We start from the raw sequence: 16,108 nt of genomic DNA, 5'->3' as shown, positions 1-16,108 counted from the left end.
TTATCTACACTCTCTCTGTGAGAGAGCTTTTTAGTGCTCTCTTTGCTTGGGGCTTGCTAAATGTTTGTTCAAAGAGAGGAAACATTACACAGCACTATTTTCGGCTCTTCGCTTTGTATTTCACCATAAATTATCAATGAAGAGACAACAACTGAATATGTAATGTCCACTTCTAGAACATTTCTAGCTCTTAAGCTTCAATTGTAAAGTTCTTCGATTTAAGCATAGCCTCAAATTGAGCCGCTCCAACTCCATTCGCTTCCTCATAGTAGGGCAATTCCTTCATGCGCTCCAGCCAGGCGTTAATCTTTGGATACTTGCTTGCATCCGGCTCCACAAAGACCATCAGACTGCAGATGGTGGTGATATAGCTAAAGTCAGCTATGGTTAGTTCTGGACCTGCGACGTAATCGTTATCTCCCAGGAAAGTCTCCACCGAATCGTAGACTTCGACAACTGCATCAATCTTTGATTGCACAATCACCGTTTCGCCCAAGAAGAGAATCGGTCGGGTTAATGCTCGCAAGGTGCAGGTGAACATTGTGCCCGAATCGTAATGAAGACGTTGATCCACAATGGCACTTTGGGCGTAATCCTTGGGATATAGTGCATCGGTTGTTCCATATTTACCCACAAGATAAGCGAGAATGGCATGTGAATCCCAGATGCAGGCATCGTCATCCTCCACTACGGGCACTGTATGCTGTGGATTCTTTTGCAGAAACTCGGGCTGCAATTGCTCGCCGGCTAGTAGATTGACTTGCACAAAATCGTAGGGCAACTCCAGTGCCTTAAGGACTAGCAAACAGGATCGAGTTGGTGGACTAGCCTCCAGGCCATAAAGCGTAATCTTGCTCATATTTCTGCTGGTAATTGCGAACTGTTACTGAAGGCGAGGCCTGGCAACTGGGACCTTTTATAGCCAATGGCCAGGAGGGCGTGGCATGAGCATGGGAACCTGAGCCTGCTGCGTAGAAGGGACACGTAAGTCCGAAACAAAAATGAGGCATTTAGGTGACCGTCATTAGGGTCTGGTCCGAGAACAAATCGATGGTCAAAGGCGAGGCGCACTATTGTCAACAAAATTAGCATGTTCGACGCGAGTTTTAAAACGGGTGTGTGAGACTTTAGCTGGGAATATGCTTTATAATTGTGCGCCTAATAAATAAATAATAGCTATGAAAGTAAATGTGTGTATAAATTTGATAAAGTATTTAAATTTGTACAACATCAAGCTACCCCTTATCACACTTAAATACAGGGTACCTCCTACTCGATTCTTTAATTTATGGACGTAAATTATTTATGCATTTGGCACACGCAAAGTACAATTTCTTTATTGGTTGCTGTACTCAGCACTGTTAAAGGTAGCTCGACTAACGGTAAACATATAGTACATACGATTTTAATCGTACTCATGACACATGCCTTGGAAGCTCTGAGCAAATATTGACGCACCTAAAGATACGAATCGTTGGCAGACTTAGTTATGTTATCTCTAGCTGTAGTATTAATAAACAATCAAGCAAAAACTAAAACTTGCAGCATTATGACGTCCTCGTTTGTTTTTTCTTTTCTTCCACAGTAGTCCGAGTATCTAATCTTATCTAATCTGAATGCTTTAAATCAGCGTTGACTGCACTAAATTTTCGACCGCACATTCAGTTGTAAATCCGCTTTCAAGTGTGTTAAGTGGAGATCCTTAGAGAATGGTACTTGTGCTTTATGGAACCGAATCAAGTGGACCAGTGCGTGCTGTGCTGCTGACTCTGCGCGCCTTGGAGCTGGACTTTGAGTTCCGGCACATTGATGTGACGGCTGGCGAGCAGCTGAAAGAGGATTACGTGAGGAAGAATCCACAGCATACGGTGCCATTGCTGGAGGATGGCGATGCCTGCATTTGGGACTCGCATGCCATTGCCGGTTATCTGGTGCACAAGTATGGCAAGGACGATGATGCATTGTATCCACGGGAGGCTCTGCAGCGTGCCATTGTCGATCAGCGGCTGCACTTTGAGTCAGGTGTGCTCTACGTCCAGTGGAAGCAGCTGAAGCATCTGCTTTTCCGCGAGAATGTCACTGAGCTGCCGCTGGAGAAGCTGCAAGAGATTTACGCTTTGCTTGAGCGTTTCTTAGCTGGACATGCGTACATTGCTGGTGATCAGTTGACCATTGCTGACTTTAGCATTGTGGCCACACTGAGCACTTTGCATCTCAGCTTTGCACCCGTGGATCCCGTAAAGTATCCCGAATTGAGCGCCTGGCTGTCCCGAATCTCAGCGTTGCCCTACTACGAAGAGGCCAATTTGAAGGGCGCTAGCCTTGTGGCGGAGCGTGTGCGTGCCAAGCTGCCCAAGCAGTTCGACAAGCTCTGGCAGAAGGCGTTTGCCGACATTAAAAGCGGTGCGGGCAAACAGTAAAGTCAACTAATGAAGCCAATTAGCTTTGCTTTTTTTATTTTCATTTTTATTTTTTTTTTGCATTTCAATAAAGCTCATGCACGAAAGTATTTGGTTGTCTGGCTCGTAGCAACAAACCCCACAGCTCCTGAACTAATCACTGCTTTGCTTTGCACACGCTGCTCGACTATGAAATACTCTGTAAAAAGTAATTGGGTAGCGACAAGTTGCACAAGTTTTAAATGAAGATCTGACAGTTTAGGGACACTAGGGGTATAATTATATATATATTTTGATGTAGAGTTAAAATTAAAAGATAATTTAAATTTAAAATTTATTTTAGATGTTTTTAAAGCTTCTTAAGACGAAATTAATTAGTACTTTATACTATCTTATCATTATTGTATTATCAAATAGTACTTTATACTATTTTATTATTATTTCTTGTTGAGCTTCCACACTTTTAAAATGGATTTTTATTAATGTTTTTTAATCGGACTTTATAAGGAACTTTCACCTATTAATCCTGAAATTTTATGAAATTAAATATAGTACATTATTAGTTTGTATACTTTTAGAATCATCATTGCATTCATATGTAGATTTTTTTAATAATTTGTTATCCAACAAATAGTTTTTTTAGTTTAATTTGAAAGCTTAATTTGTTATTTTTTTCACAACATTTTAAAAATTATTTTTTAATTGCAATTAGTCATATATTTATCTGATTATCAGATCCAGATAAATCTTATATTATATATTTTTTTATTTAAAAAATGTTTTTATATAATTTAATTCTTTATTTGGTAACGTTTTTTATCTTTTCACATCAACCTACCCAATTCACTGCAGGCTGTCCAGGGTATAATTATGTTTGAAAAACTTTAAAACTTTTTGCGCTCATTAAAATTAAAAATTTTCTTGCTCGACTGCAAGCAGATAGAAAGGGAAGCAAAAAAAAGGGCGAGAGAGCGAACGAACGCAAAAAAAATAAAAATAAAAAATGGCATCGCAGCAGGACAGGGCAGGACAGGGCAGGACAGGACGAAATGAAAAGCGCAAAAGTTTTGCTGCCGTGTCGTGCATGCGAAAGTTGTTAAATCATAATTAATTTATGACGCCGTCAGGCAGCGGAGTTCTTGGGAGTCAAGAGTTCGAAGCTGGCAGGACGACGCGTCGTGTAAAACACTCTCTTAAAATGGCAAGGAACCTGTCTAAATACCTGCTGCCTCCCTGCTCCCTGCTGCCTTCTGCCTGCCAGCGCTTTCAGCTTCAACCCTCAAATCTAGCGCCAACCCTATGTCCTCACACTGTCACAACACACCGAAGTTATCCCCTTGCCTGCCATCTTTATGCACCAACGTCAACGGCAACGACAACAGCAGCAGAAGTAGAAGTAGAAGCAGAAGCAGAAGCAGCAGCAGCAGCAGAAGCGACAGCAACAGCAAACTAATTGGTTTAATTTCAACTTTTACTTTGGATGTCGACGCTGTCGTCTCGCCCTATGCCACGCCCCGTACCACCACCCACCGCCCCCATCCACGCCCACACCCTCAGCTAGTTCTATGCTTTGCCTTGGTGCATTTGCTTTAATGGTGTGTCTTTTTTTTCTTCTTCTTCAGCATTTTACTTTTAGCGTTTTTTTGTGTATCAATTTATCGTAGCATACTTTTAGGCATCCCCTTGAAATTCTTTTGCCTTGCGCAGTTTTTGTGCAAAGTCCATGGAAAGCAGCTTAAATGCGGACTTTAATCCCACTGAAGCACTATTCAGATTTGGTGCAAAGTAAAAATAACCATCACAAGGAATGAAAGAGAAAAGTCCAGCATAAGTTTTATTAAAATGCTAAGCAGATTTTGGCAGAAAATGTTTGTACTTGATTTTCATTTTTAGCAAACACTGCAAGTCGTTTAAGCTATTAATTAAGAATTCGTTGTTGTTGAAAGCTTAGAGAGCTTAAACAGTAATTAAAAGCAATTTTAATTTAAAAAAATATTGTAATTTCAATAATAATACAAAAAAAATGTAGACGAATATAATTATAGAAATAATTTTAAAGCCTTGTGATTTATTTTTAATATGTTAAACTTAAATATGGCAAACATATTAAAAATACATTTATTTCTGCTACATCGAATGACATATGACTCGTGACGATTGATCGAAACCGCATTAAAGCTACTTGCAACGCAAGTATATAAGGTTTCAAGAAGCACTTCATAATCAAAGTATTTTTTAAAACAAACGAGGAATGAAAACAACCACTGTTGTGTTCCTGATCTTCACCTGCCTTTTGGCTGTGATTTGCTACAGTAATTATTAACATATTATTAGTATTATAGTCTATCAATCTATTGAATTATTAAATGATTATCCTTAGATACGGTGAACTCTATTAGGCCACAGGGTTCTATCTTTATACCGACAAAATCACCATACCGGCAATGTGAAAAAGTAATTAATAGATTTTTTGGTCTAAAAATAAAAGTACCTTGCACTTAAAATGTAACAGGCTGATTTCATTAAATTAATAATATATACAATTAACAAAGTTTTATTTATTATAAAATACCATTTATTTTGACTGGTGTATATTATTTGATTGAAAAATAATTATTGTTTTTTTTTTATATTTAAGGTGACTTTTTTATCCATCATCAGATTTATATCACATTATATGTGATGTAAATGATTACAATGACAGGATAATAGAGGAATATATACCAAAAACATAAAGACTATAAAATAAAATGAATTGAATTAATAGTTGTTTTTTTTTTAATTAATGGTTTTGCTCTGTTTTGGCTTTTCTTCGATACAATATCACGTGACTGAAAAAATATATTGAAAATTGGTGTTCGTTATTTTATTATTTTTACGAACGTAGGAACTTTCCATGGGGCAAATGAATCGAAAAAACCGATATAAACTGAGTTTTGGTGCTGGCATTAAACAAGCCATGAAACATTAATATATTTTTTGCTTGACTAGTAAACATGAAAATAAATATAATCAAAATAAAAATAAATGTAATTCATTGTTTTGCTCGCGGTTGATATTTCTGTATCAGGTGACGTATGAACCGTGACGACTGATCGAAACTTATAAGCCCAATAAAGTATATATATTCTTGATCAGCGTCAACAGAGACGATATATCCATGTCCGTCTGTTCGTCTGTCCGTATGAATGCCTAGATCTCAGAGACTATAGGAGATATAACTATAAATTTTTTTCGACAGTATTTGTTATGTTTGCACGCAGATCAAGTTTGTTTCAAATTTTTGCCACGACCACTTCCGCTCCCGCAAATCAATAATAACAAGAGTAATATTAAGCTAGACGTGCAAGTTTTGGTATATACAATAATAACTATAGTATTTATTATTTATTATTATTTATTATTTATTTTATTAAAGAAATACTTTTGAATGGGCAAAAACGCCTGCTATGTATGTATTGTATGTAAGCGTATACGTATAAACATGCTCGTCTATATTAGTATCTGTATGCATGGAAGGTTCATAAGCAATGCGATAGCTCAGGTGATAGAGTGCAGGCCGAGCATGTTGTGGTGCTCGGTTTCGAGCCCGCTCGGGGTACAAACTTTTTTTTAACCACCCGGTCGGTGGTGCTCGATTTCAAATCCCGATCGAGAATATATGCATATATCTTTTTAATATTTTGAGATTATTACCGCAATATTTTGCTATTATTCAAAATGGGTAGCGGGTATCTCACAGTCGAGCACACTCGACTGTATATTGTATACATTACATTAAAATAAATGTGTAATATTTTTTCTATAAATATAAACAAAATAAAAATAAAGTTAATTCATTGTTTTGCTCGCGGTTGATATTTCAGATTCATCAGGTGACGTATGAACCGTGACGACTGATGGAAACCGCATTAGAGCTACTTGAAAATTCGAGTATATAAGGTCTCAAGAGCACTTCATAATCAAAGTATTTTTTAAAACTACGGAGCAATGAGAACAAGCACAGTTGTGTTCCTGATTTTCACTTGCCTTTTGGCTGTGATTTCTTACAGTAATTATTAACTTAATTATTATTATTACTATAGTCGACTAACATATTAAATTGTCATGTACATACATCTATCCACAGATACGGTGAAGTCTATGAAGCCACATGGAGCATTCGGTGTAGAGAGAGGATCACCATTCCCAGCTAATAGGAAAGATGTTTTCACAATTGTTATCGATTGGTTTTCTAACATATTTAAAAAATTTGGTTAAACCAGAACGCGACTATATTATGAAGTGATTTTTTGTTTGTGCCGTCAATAACATTTTTTTGCAAATGCTTTAAAGTCTTTATAGTGTTTACTTATAGTATTAATTAGAAATTATGTTCTATTTGCTTTAACCTCAGTTATGTGATAAATTGCCAAAAATTCAACACAAATATAATATTAAAGTTATTATGTCATAGCATAAAATTAATTCTACATATTTAACTTTATTTTGGGCAACTGTGAAAAATTGTTCATTAATAAGATTTCGTTTATAGTGTATGATTAAATTATGCTTCTTGCTCTCATTGAGAGTTTGAGCAATACCTTGAAGTATTTCATGTTTATATTTTAAAACTGCTGAGTTAATGCTTAGAGCTGATTTTGATTTTTGTTTTGTGGTTAACTATTCTTGAACAGATTCGTAGTTTCCGATTGCGATTGTAATGTATACTTTAGAGGTTTGCATTTTTTTTATAAATCATCAATATTGAAATTTAAGAAAGTAATATGAATATACAAAATGTTTCACTTTATTCCATAACAAAATTCATTTCACAACTTGAACTTTATGCTGCGCAGAATTGGATACTTTTCGCCAGCGCATTGACCGCGAAAATCGTCCAGTGACAGATCGTGAAAAGCGACACCACCCAAGCGCCTGGCTTGCGAGTAGCTCGCCTTAATGGCTGCCGAAGTGGGATCCTCGTAGCCCACCCAGAGACCGGGTTCGCCATTATCGCCAGCCGAGCGATAGGCATAGATGCCAAAACGTTTCGTTGGATCGCCAACTTTGCGCAAATGCTCGTTATTCTTGTCCTTGCCCTGACCAAGATGCAGCTGCAGCTGCTCACAGATCTCCGGCCAGCTGAGCAGACCCGGAATGCGTGTATGCTTGCCCCCATCGGCAGCACCCTCAGTATCCGGCACAGGAGGATAACCCGTGAGACCCGAGTCGCGGCTCATGCGCCAGGTGCGACCATAGCTGGCGATGCCAATGTTTAGCTGCTGTGCATTGGCCGTGTTGTTCAGCCAATACTCCACTTGGTGGGCCACATTGTGGGTGTGATCGCGTTCGGGCATCTCGTGCAGCGGAGCTACCACATCCGCTTGCTTGGGGTCACGCTGTGGCGTGTGGAAGTCATAGGTGCCAAGGTTAACAAAGTCCACGTACGACATCACAGAGGGAATATCAATGAAAACTGAAGGAAGAGTGAAAGCGAGTTAGTTGGAGAAAAACAAGTAAGAAAGCTACAGTCGAGCGTGCTCGAATGTGAGATACCCTCTACTCGTTGTTAATGAAAGCAAAACAGTGCGGTATTATTCTTTAAATATATCAAATTAATAAACCACAAAAATACTAAAAACATACTAAAGGCTGTATTTGATATATTAATATATTATGACATTTAAAGTTATGGTACATACTAAAATATACCACATTGTCAGTCAAAGCAAGTAAGTTGTAAGTAGATGTGTTTGCCCATACTTATTTCTTAAGTAACTTCTACAAGTTGTGCCTGATCTCAAATTTTGGGATTCATAAATACAGTAATTGTTATTATAAGTACCAAAAATTGCGGCTCTTACCTCAAAATTCCACTTGTTATTCGATTTTTATGGATTTGCGGGAAGTAAGCAAAAATGTAACTTCGTGCAAACATAAGTGCTTCGAAAAAAATTATATCTTTATCTCTTATAGTGTCTGAGATCCAAGTGTTCATACGGACGGACGGACAAGCAGACGGAAAGATATACAGACAGACATACATAGCTACATATATTGTTTCGCCTGTTGACGGTGACCAAGAATATATATTCTTTATAGAGTCGGCGATGCCTCCTCTTTCCTGTAACATACATTTCCTGCAGGCACAAAGTTATAATAAAAAGTTTTGCTAGCTTGGCAACTTACGCTGTGGATCCACATGTGGCAGCATGCTGAGCGACAATTGTTTGCCATTGCGTTGCAACTCCACGCGCAGCTCTCGGACCAAGGCGGCGAACTGCGTCTTGTGCTCCTCGGCCTTGGCATCGATGGTGTCGCTGCTGAACAGACCCTTGAACGATGACCAGGCGCGTCTGAAGGCGCCCTGCTGCTTCTTGGGATGCAGCTTGGGGAATTGCCAAGCCAAATCAATGCCGTCGAAGCCATATTGACTGAGCTCAGCACTCACGCTTGCCTTGAAGTTGTTCCTATGCTCCGGTTGCTCCAGCAAGCTGAGATATTTCCCATTGTCCGGCTCGCCAAATTCATTAATATCCCGATCGCCGCCAATAGAGAGCAAGATGCGTAAATGCGCGTACTTCTTACGTAGTGCTATTATCTGGTTATAATGCTGTCGATTGTAGGTAAGCTCTGGATGCAGACTCTTGAGCTTGTAGTTTGAGGCATCGATGCCCGCATAGCCATAGATCAAGTAGTTGCAAAAAGCTCAAAGCTGGCTCCAGCTCAGGCAGCGAAAGTTGTGCAGGACCTGAAAGCAAGGCAAATAATATATAAGTAGAGATAATCTCAATAACCCCAACACTTGACACACAAAGATTAGACAATGCGTTCTCTCTCTCTCTTCTCTGTCTCTTTCTTACCTTCTCGCACAAAGCTCGCCGCATCGTAGTAGCAGACCAGTTTGCCCACCTCAGCCAGAGTCACTTGGCTGCAGCCCAGGCAGAGCAGTGCTCCAAGGAAGAAGACCCAACTGTGGGCCATTTGTTGTTACTCTATGTATGTACTGCTGTCGTTAAGAATCAATTTAAAACTGAGCAATGACATAAAAGTCACAGCTAATGCCGCTCGAATTGATATTGAGTGCAAAAACAAAGCTTTGACTTGGTTTCGAAAACACTTCTTATCGCCTCTAAAAAATCACAAAGTATTGAGCATAGCAAATACACATTTATTTGGAGTCTATTAAAATAATCTGTTTGGCGCCGAGAGTAAACATTGAGTGCAAAAAAATAAGTTAGACTATGTTTCAAAAACAAATCTTATCGCCTCTCTTTCTTGGAATTGTACTAAAAGAAAGCGATCAGATACTTAGAAAATTGTGTTATTAAAATTAGACCACTTTTTTATGTCATCAATAAGATGTTTTCTTTAGAGTTCTTAAAACCCAAGATGCACTTTCCTACTTCAATGTTTTCATGATAAAGTATTCAGATTAAAATTCTAAGTAAATTTCATAGTCTTCATTTTAGAACATTTTCATTTATCAGTACAGTGAAAGTATTTGCTTTAATATAGCGTCTACATAATATATTTTTATGCAGCGAAGTGCAATGAAAACATTCAAGTAAATTTGATTTGTTATTGTACTAAATTGCTACGCTTTGAATTAAGTTAGTTAAAATATAAAGTATAATCAATAAAATATATATTTCTCATTTTTTTTAAATACATTTTTTTAAAAACACTGTTAATGTCTTATTCAAATCGTCAAAACAAAAAATTCAAGTTCACTGAGATATCTTAGCAAATTGGAAAACAAATTTATGTCTCTATCCACTTTACATTTTTATACTTTTTATACCCTATGATTAGAGTATTACTATACCAATATACCAAATATAGCCTTTGGTATTTTGGGGGTATATTAATTTAGTATATTTGTAGCATAATTAATTGATCAAATTGTAGCTTATTTAGTTGTTTTTTTTTTTCCTCTTTTATTAATTAATCAACATATGATTAGGTTATTTTATTTTAGTCGTATGTGGAACTCAGCGACAAGCTGCGTAATTAGTATGACTGTAATCACTCAAAGAGTTTGGCATTGTGGTTCATCATCGTCTAGAGTATATAAAGCAGACATGAGCCTCAGCAAAGTAATCAAAGTATTTTTGAGATCGAACAAACGATGAGGTCAGCTTCAGCTGCGCTGCTGTTTGTTTCCTGCCTTTTGGCTGTGATTTACTACAGTAATTATTATGTGATATTTAATAAATCTTTTTTTAGCAATGACTAAATTTCTTTAGGTGCGGTGAATTGTACAAAACCACATGGCGCATTCGGTGTAGAGAGAGCAACAGGCGATCCGCAGGAAAAAAGAGAACTTTTTACAATAGTTGTTAATTGGATATCTAAACTCATTCGAAATTTTGTAAAATGAACTTTTATACATATTTGCTATAAATAAAGTTTTTTTCCCCCTTTGTCAAGGGGTTTTCTTTATTTATTTAATTATTCTAGTTTTTATTTATTTATTATATAAATATATATATATTTGCAAAACCTTAAATCGAAAGCTTTAACTTTAATTATATATTTTCTTGCGACTACTAAACGACAAGCAGCAACAAAAATAATATTCTACATACAATTCAAAAAAGGCATAAAATTAATTATATATAATATAACTGAGGCAACGAGACTGATTAACAGCATTTCAATTAGAATGTGTGATTAAAACATCACGCTCTCTCGTTGTGTTCGCTTCATATGAATTATCTCCTTATATGCCTTAGTCTTATTTTCTTTTCTTTCTATTTCCATTTCTATCTCTCTGGCTAATGTGCCAGCAACCACCAAACACAAATCCCCAACATCAAGGGAAGAGAGATGGATTTTAGTGTGTTATAGCTCGTATCAACAGTGAGTAGGCTTTGCGATTGCTTTACCACTACAAACACACAAACAACATGTAGCAAAGATACAGTCGAGTGTGCTCGACTGTGAGATACGCGATAATCAATCAATCAAATTTAGGGCGGTATTATTCTTAAATTATACTAAATTAGTATACTGAAAAAATAGTGAAATATTTTATTATTTAAAAATTGAAGCAAATTGTTATGCCAAAAGGTACTGAAGTGTACCAAAGTGGTATATTGATATTGACAATTATATTAAATTATTATAGCGAAAAAAGTCTGAAATATACCGAAGACTATAATTGGTGTATTGATATACTACTACATATAACAGATTTTCATATATTAAAATACTTAAAATATACCGAATTTTATAATTGGTACATTGATATACTGTTTCTTTTAGCAAATTGTCATATACTATTATTCTAAAATATACCGAAGGCTATAATTGGCATATTGAATTACTATTATCTATGTCAGATTGTCATATATTAATATACTAAAATATACAAAAATTGGAATATTGATAAACTATATATATATATCAAAGATATACCAAAATCTATAATTGGTATATTGATATACTATTACATATTGCAGATTACCATATATTATTATTTGAAAATAACTTTCAAAATTTTCATCTGATTGAAACCAAATTTTCGGGAATCATGAAGTATAAGTTACTTATCTATATACCAAAAGCTGGGATTCTAGCTTACAAATTATAGCTCTATCTCTCATAGTCGAAGTCACCATCGTCTCGAGGATATGGAGTCAAAGATGTCGCCTATGTTACATAAATTTTCTGTAGGCACAAAGTTATAATACCCTTCTGCCCTAGCGGGAAGCGGCTATAAAAAGAATGAAAGAGATGGAGAATGAGTGAGCGAGAAAGCGAGAGAGAGACACATGTTAGTATTTTCGTATAGCTGCCATTAAGTTGCTGTCGCTTTGCCAACGGCATTTTTGCCTCAGTCTCTTTGCTTATGTCACTTAGCCCACAGTTTCAGCTCCCGCCCATTTCTCGAAACTCTCTCTCTCTCTCTCTCTCCGCATCCCTAATTCTATCTCTACAATTCCCAGCAGACAATAATGTTTTTGTGCTGCGTGTTGTATACGCAAAGCTTAAATACATTAAAGCATTCGTTGTTGGCAAATGATGAGCTGTTGTTGTTGTTGCTGTTGGTATTGTTGACGATGGCACTTAAGCAAGGATGAGTGTCCTTCTGACGCTTTTACTTTGTGTGTGTGTGCTCTGAACGCTTTTGCCAGTTGATTAGCAATTTTGCTCACGTGGCGCTATTTGTTGGCTTCGTTAGTCGAGAGTGTGAGATGAACGCAAGCGGGGAGGGGAAATGTGTTGACTTCTACGGATTCCGCACAAAATTTATTTGCAGAAATTGTGTTAAAAGAATTTGCATGCTGCATGCTGTGGAATTATTTTCCCCTCTCTCTCACTCTCACTCTTTTCGCTTTCTTTTTGTCTAGCGAACTCGTTTCAGTCGCTTTCTTGCTTTGGCCGCAAGTGGCAGCTCTCAGGCGCTTAAGCAAATCCTTTTAGTAATTACTTTTTGCCCCCAAGCGACAGTTACGACAGGCCAGCTGCTGTGCTCTGTGCTGTGTACTGTGTGCTGTGTGCTCTGCTGTTGCGTTTCCGTCGCCTTAATAGATTCATTCCCAAGCCATGCGAAAAGCCACTCAGTGTGAGATGCCAAGGCCCAGCGACTATGTAATATGTTCATTTAGCTGTTTGGCTGCTTAAATATATTATGGGCCACCCTCCCCCCCTTTTTTTTTATGGCCAAGCTTTGAGTTTTGCATAGATATAACGTATACGACGCGTTGGCTTTGTGAATGTTTTTATGGGGCAACAAAAAATTTCCGCTTCCGTTTTTTGGTTGCGGCGGCGTCACCGGAAAATCTACATAAAAAACACGAATTTTATGAAAAGCCAACGCACACATGCCACAAGCTATAAAACTAACCGCAACACAAAAAAAAAGAAATACGAACATGAAAAACAAGAAAGTGAGAAATCAACAGAATATTTCAAATATGACTGCTATGCATAGTCGCTTAAGCAAACAGTCAGCCAAGTGCACACATGTTCATGGGACACGCCCAGTTGCCCACTCATCCTCACACACACAAACACACACACACACAAACACACACACCACCGCACACACACTCCACAGGTTGACAATAAAACGCTGCTCGTAATAATAAACTAATAGTGCCCCAGCTGCTGAGCAATCCTGCGCTTTCTCTCTCTCTCTCTCTCTCTTTGTGTTCTCCAACTACCGACAGCAAGCACTGCACACATACATACACACACATCTACACGTATACATTTATTTTGCTGATATATGTGCTGAACTTTTGTGTAGCCTAAGTTGCGGCTCTTAAGTGTATATGCTAAACTACTTGTGGGGAATTTCTGAATTGTAGTTAGATAGGTTTAATAGTAAGAAGAAATAATTTTGAAATCGACGTCTGAAAATAAATGTGTTTAGCTGTTATTTACATTAATAAGTTCTTAAAGAAAAAATGAATTTAATTTATATTATATAAATAGATTACCGGTACAGCTAAGGACCTTCATTGGTCTATGTTCCGCACCTCCTAGAAGCCGATTCAACCAAACCTATACAAACAGATGAAGTCAGTAATCATAACTCTACAAAGTTATGGAAAATAACTCAATTAAAGCTACAAAGCTCAAAGCATTCTTACATATGTATGTCTGCCTGACAAACAAGAACATTTAAAACAGAAAGCTTTAAAGTTTCGCGTCTATATTAAGCTTATTAACACAATTGGCTTCAAAATCTTCGGTATTAAATTAAACCTAGAGGATTTTCAAGTATTTTCTCTATATAATATTTTTTGCCGTCCATAGTTTTTGTATCTTTAATCTAACCTTTTTAAGTGAAAAAGTATAAATTGGCCTGAAATCATTTTTCCATCTTTTTAATAATTGACACTTGTGAATATCCTTTCATATATTCTAGTTAAGTGGTATAGATTTCAATGAAACCTCAATTGCAGTATAGAATTTATATTCACTTTTGCATATGTATGATATAAACCATTAATATAGTATATTTTAAAAAAATTTTAATGCAAGTAAATGTGCGTCTAACCTAAGATCAGCAGTCCATATACATATATTTATGAAATTAAAAACTGTACCAATTTGTAATTTTACTTTTATTTTTTTGGTCATATAACGAATAGTTTTTGTATCTAGTTATATATAATTTAGGTATCCCTCAATTTAGTAAAAAGTTAAATTTGAATGTAATATAAAAGCGCTTTTTGTGACTTTTATTAAGAGATAAGATGTTCTTAATCTATTTCAAGATTTTTTAAACTTAAAAAAATATTTTCAGATTTTTTTTAGATCGAAAAATCTTAAAAAAATACTTTCGATGTACCATTTAATGTACATTTTTTTTTCTCTCTCAATATATGTACTACTCTTTTTCCAGAGTATTCGTATTTCGACTAGTGCGATTTTCTATTCAACTCAAAGACAGCAAAATTATAGTGTGCGCAGTCATGGCATATTTTCACACCAGCTTGAGTAAATAGACGCACACACACTCACACACACACACACAGGCACACAAAGACAACTCCCACAACTCTCCGGCACAGCAACTGAAGCAAACTGTTGGCTAATGGGCTTTTGCCTCAAACCTTAAGCCGAGAATTGCTTAAAATATGTGATTGTGTGTATGCGTGTGCGTGTCTGTGTGTGTTGTGTGAGTCTTTAATACAGCTGACCTCCCCGTCGATTGGGTGATTAACTTTTTGGGCAACATCTGCCCGCTGCCTGGCTTGAGTTGAGGGAGCTTGTTTGCCGTAATTAAATTGTTAACGCACACGTGTCGACTAGGCGCATTTTATTTTATTTTTTGCTGTGTTTTGGGTTGGCTTTTTGCGTATTTATGCATGTGCATGGGTTCATTTAAGCGTAATGCTTTTCACGTTGACAAATGTGGCAGCGGCAACGACGGCGACGGCGACGCTAATCCACCCAAAGCCAATCTGTGAGTGTTAAGGCAGCGATTGGGGGATTGGGTAAGCATGAATATATGTATGTACGAGAGTGTGTGTGTGTGTAAGCCATGACAGCCATTTTCCCCCACACCCGCCGCGCTCCGCACTTTGCATGGCTTACGCCCTTAGCTGGTGTTTTTAATGCTTCATTGGCTTAATTGCCAGCCAACAGCAGCCACAAGCATACACTCACATGCACACACACACACACACACACACAGACACACATGCACACAACTTTTACACGATGAAAATGAATTCAACCACAAACACGTTCATTTACCTTTTATAGATACACATACTCCAAAAACTCTCACACACTTTAAATTTGTGCTCGAAATTTGTTTTCATTAAATTTTGCGTAGCTTGAACTTGATTCTGATTATTTATGCACAAAATGATTCACAACATTAATTTCTACTCATTTTCTATTGATAGGAAATTGCAAAGTTGTTGTGCTAAACAAAGAAATGATGAGAGAGCAGCATGAGAGAGAGAGAGAGGAATACTGCACTTAAAACTCAGCACAATAATCTGAGTATTATTTATTTTGTTTTCTCTGCACACTGAGCTTATGAACAACGTGCATAGAAAATATCAATTTGCTATTCTTTTGTATACACATTTTAAAATTTTTTAAATACATGTGCCAAATGTATTCAAATGATGATAGAACCTTTTTTACATGTATTTTTTTGTCATATTTTGCAAGCACTATTTTGATGTGAATCTTAAGGTATCGATAGTTTATGATTAGAGTATGATTGTAGATATGAGCTCACAGAGTTT

At 36.8% G+C, this 16,108-nt stretch overlaps 3 protein-coding genes and 1 long non-coding RNA gene across 4 annotated transcripts; 2 read left to right on the top strand and 2 right to left on the bottom strand.

Annotated features, from left to right (window-relative positions):
* Positions 1–20: 20 nt before the first annotated feature.
* On the bottom strand, positions 21–974 carry LOC133842747 (glutathione S-transferase 1-like). Its single transcript, XM_062275958.1, has one exon. The coding sequence runs from the start codon at positions 857–859 to the stop codon at positions 191–193; it is 669 nt and encodes a 222-aa protein (XP_062131942.1). The 5' UTR covers positions 860–974; the 3' UTR covers positions 21–190.
* Positions 975–1,654: 680 nt separating this feature from the next.
* Positions 1,655–2,585, top strand: LOC133842744 (glutathione S-transferase 1). Its single transcript, XM_062275955.1, has one exon. The coding sequence runs from the start codon at positions 1,710–1,712 to the stop codon at positions 2,418–2,420; it is 711 nt and encodes a 236-aa protein (XP_062131939.1). The 5' UTR covers positions 1,655–1,709; the 3' UTR covers positions 2,421–2,585.
* A 4,576-nt stretch (positions 2,586–7,161) lies between these two features.
* Positions 7,162–9,417, bottom strand: LOC133842910 (chitinase-like protein Idgf5). The gene is given in 4 exon segments (XM_062276204.1): positions 7,162–7,857; positions 8,571–9,087; positions 9,089–9,132; positions 9,245–9,417. Coding segments are annotated over 4 exon segments (1,329 nt in total). The 5' UTR covers positions 9,366–9,417; the 3' UTR covers positions 7,162–7,210.
* A 971-nt stretch (positions 9,418–10,388) lies between these two features.
* On the top strand, positions 10,389–10,833 carry LOC133845506 (uncharacterized). Its single transcript, XR_009894787.1, has 2 exons — positions 10,389–10,573; positions 10,631–10,833. It is a non-coding gene; the product is annotated as an uncharacterized LOC133845506 (long non-coding RNA).
* Positions 10,834–16,108: the final 5,275 nt, after the last annotated feature.

Source organism: Drosophila sulfurigaster, chromosome 3, assembly GCF_023558435.1.
Source record: "Drosophila sulfurigaster albostrigata strain 15112-1811.04 chromosome 3, ASM2355843v2, whole genome shotgun sequence".
Classification (NCBI taxonomy): domain Eukaryota; kingdom Metazoa; phylum Arthropoda; class Insecta; order Diptera; family Drosophilidae; genus Drosophila; species Drosophila sulfurigaster.
The sequence above is the reverse complement of the archived record's forward strand: the minus strand, read 5'-3'. Positions and strand labels throughout refer to the sequence as shown.

Excerpts from the sequence above, each read along its gene's own strand:
- LOC133842747 (XM_062275958.1), bottom strand. The coding sequence starts at position 859 with ATGAGCAAGATTACGCTTTATGGCCTGGAGGCTAGTCCACCAACTCGA.
- LOC133842744 (XM_062275955.1), top strand. The coding sequence starts at position 1,710 with ATGGTACTTGTGCTTTATGGAACCGAATCAAGTGGACCAGTGCGTGCT.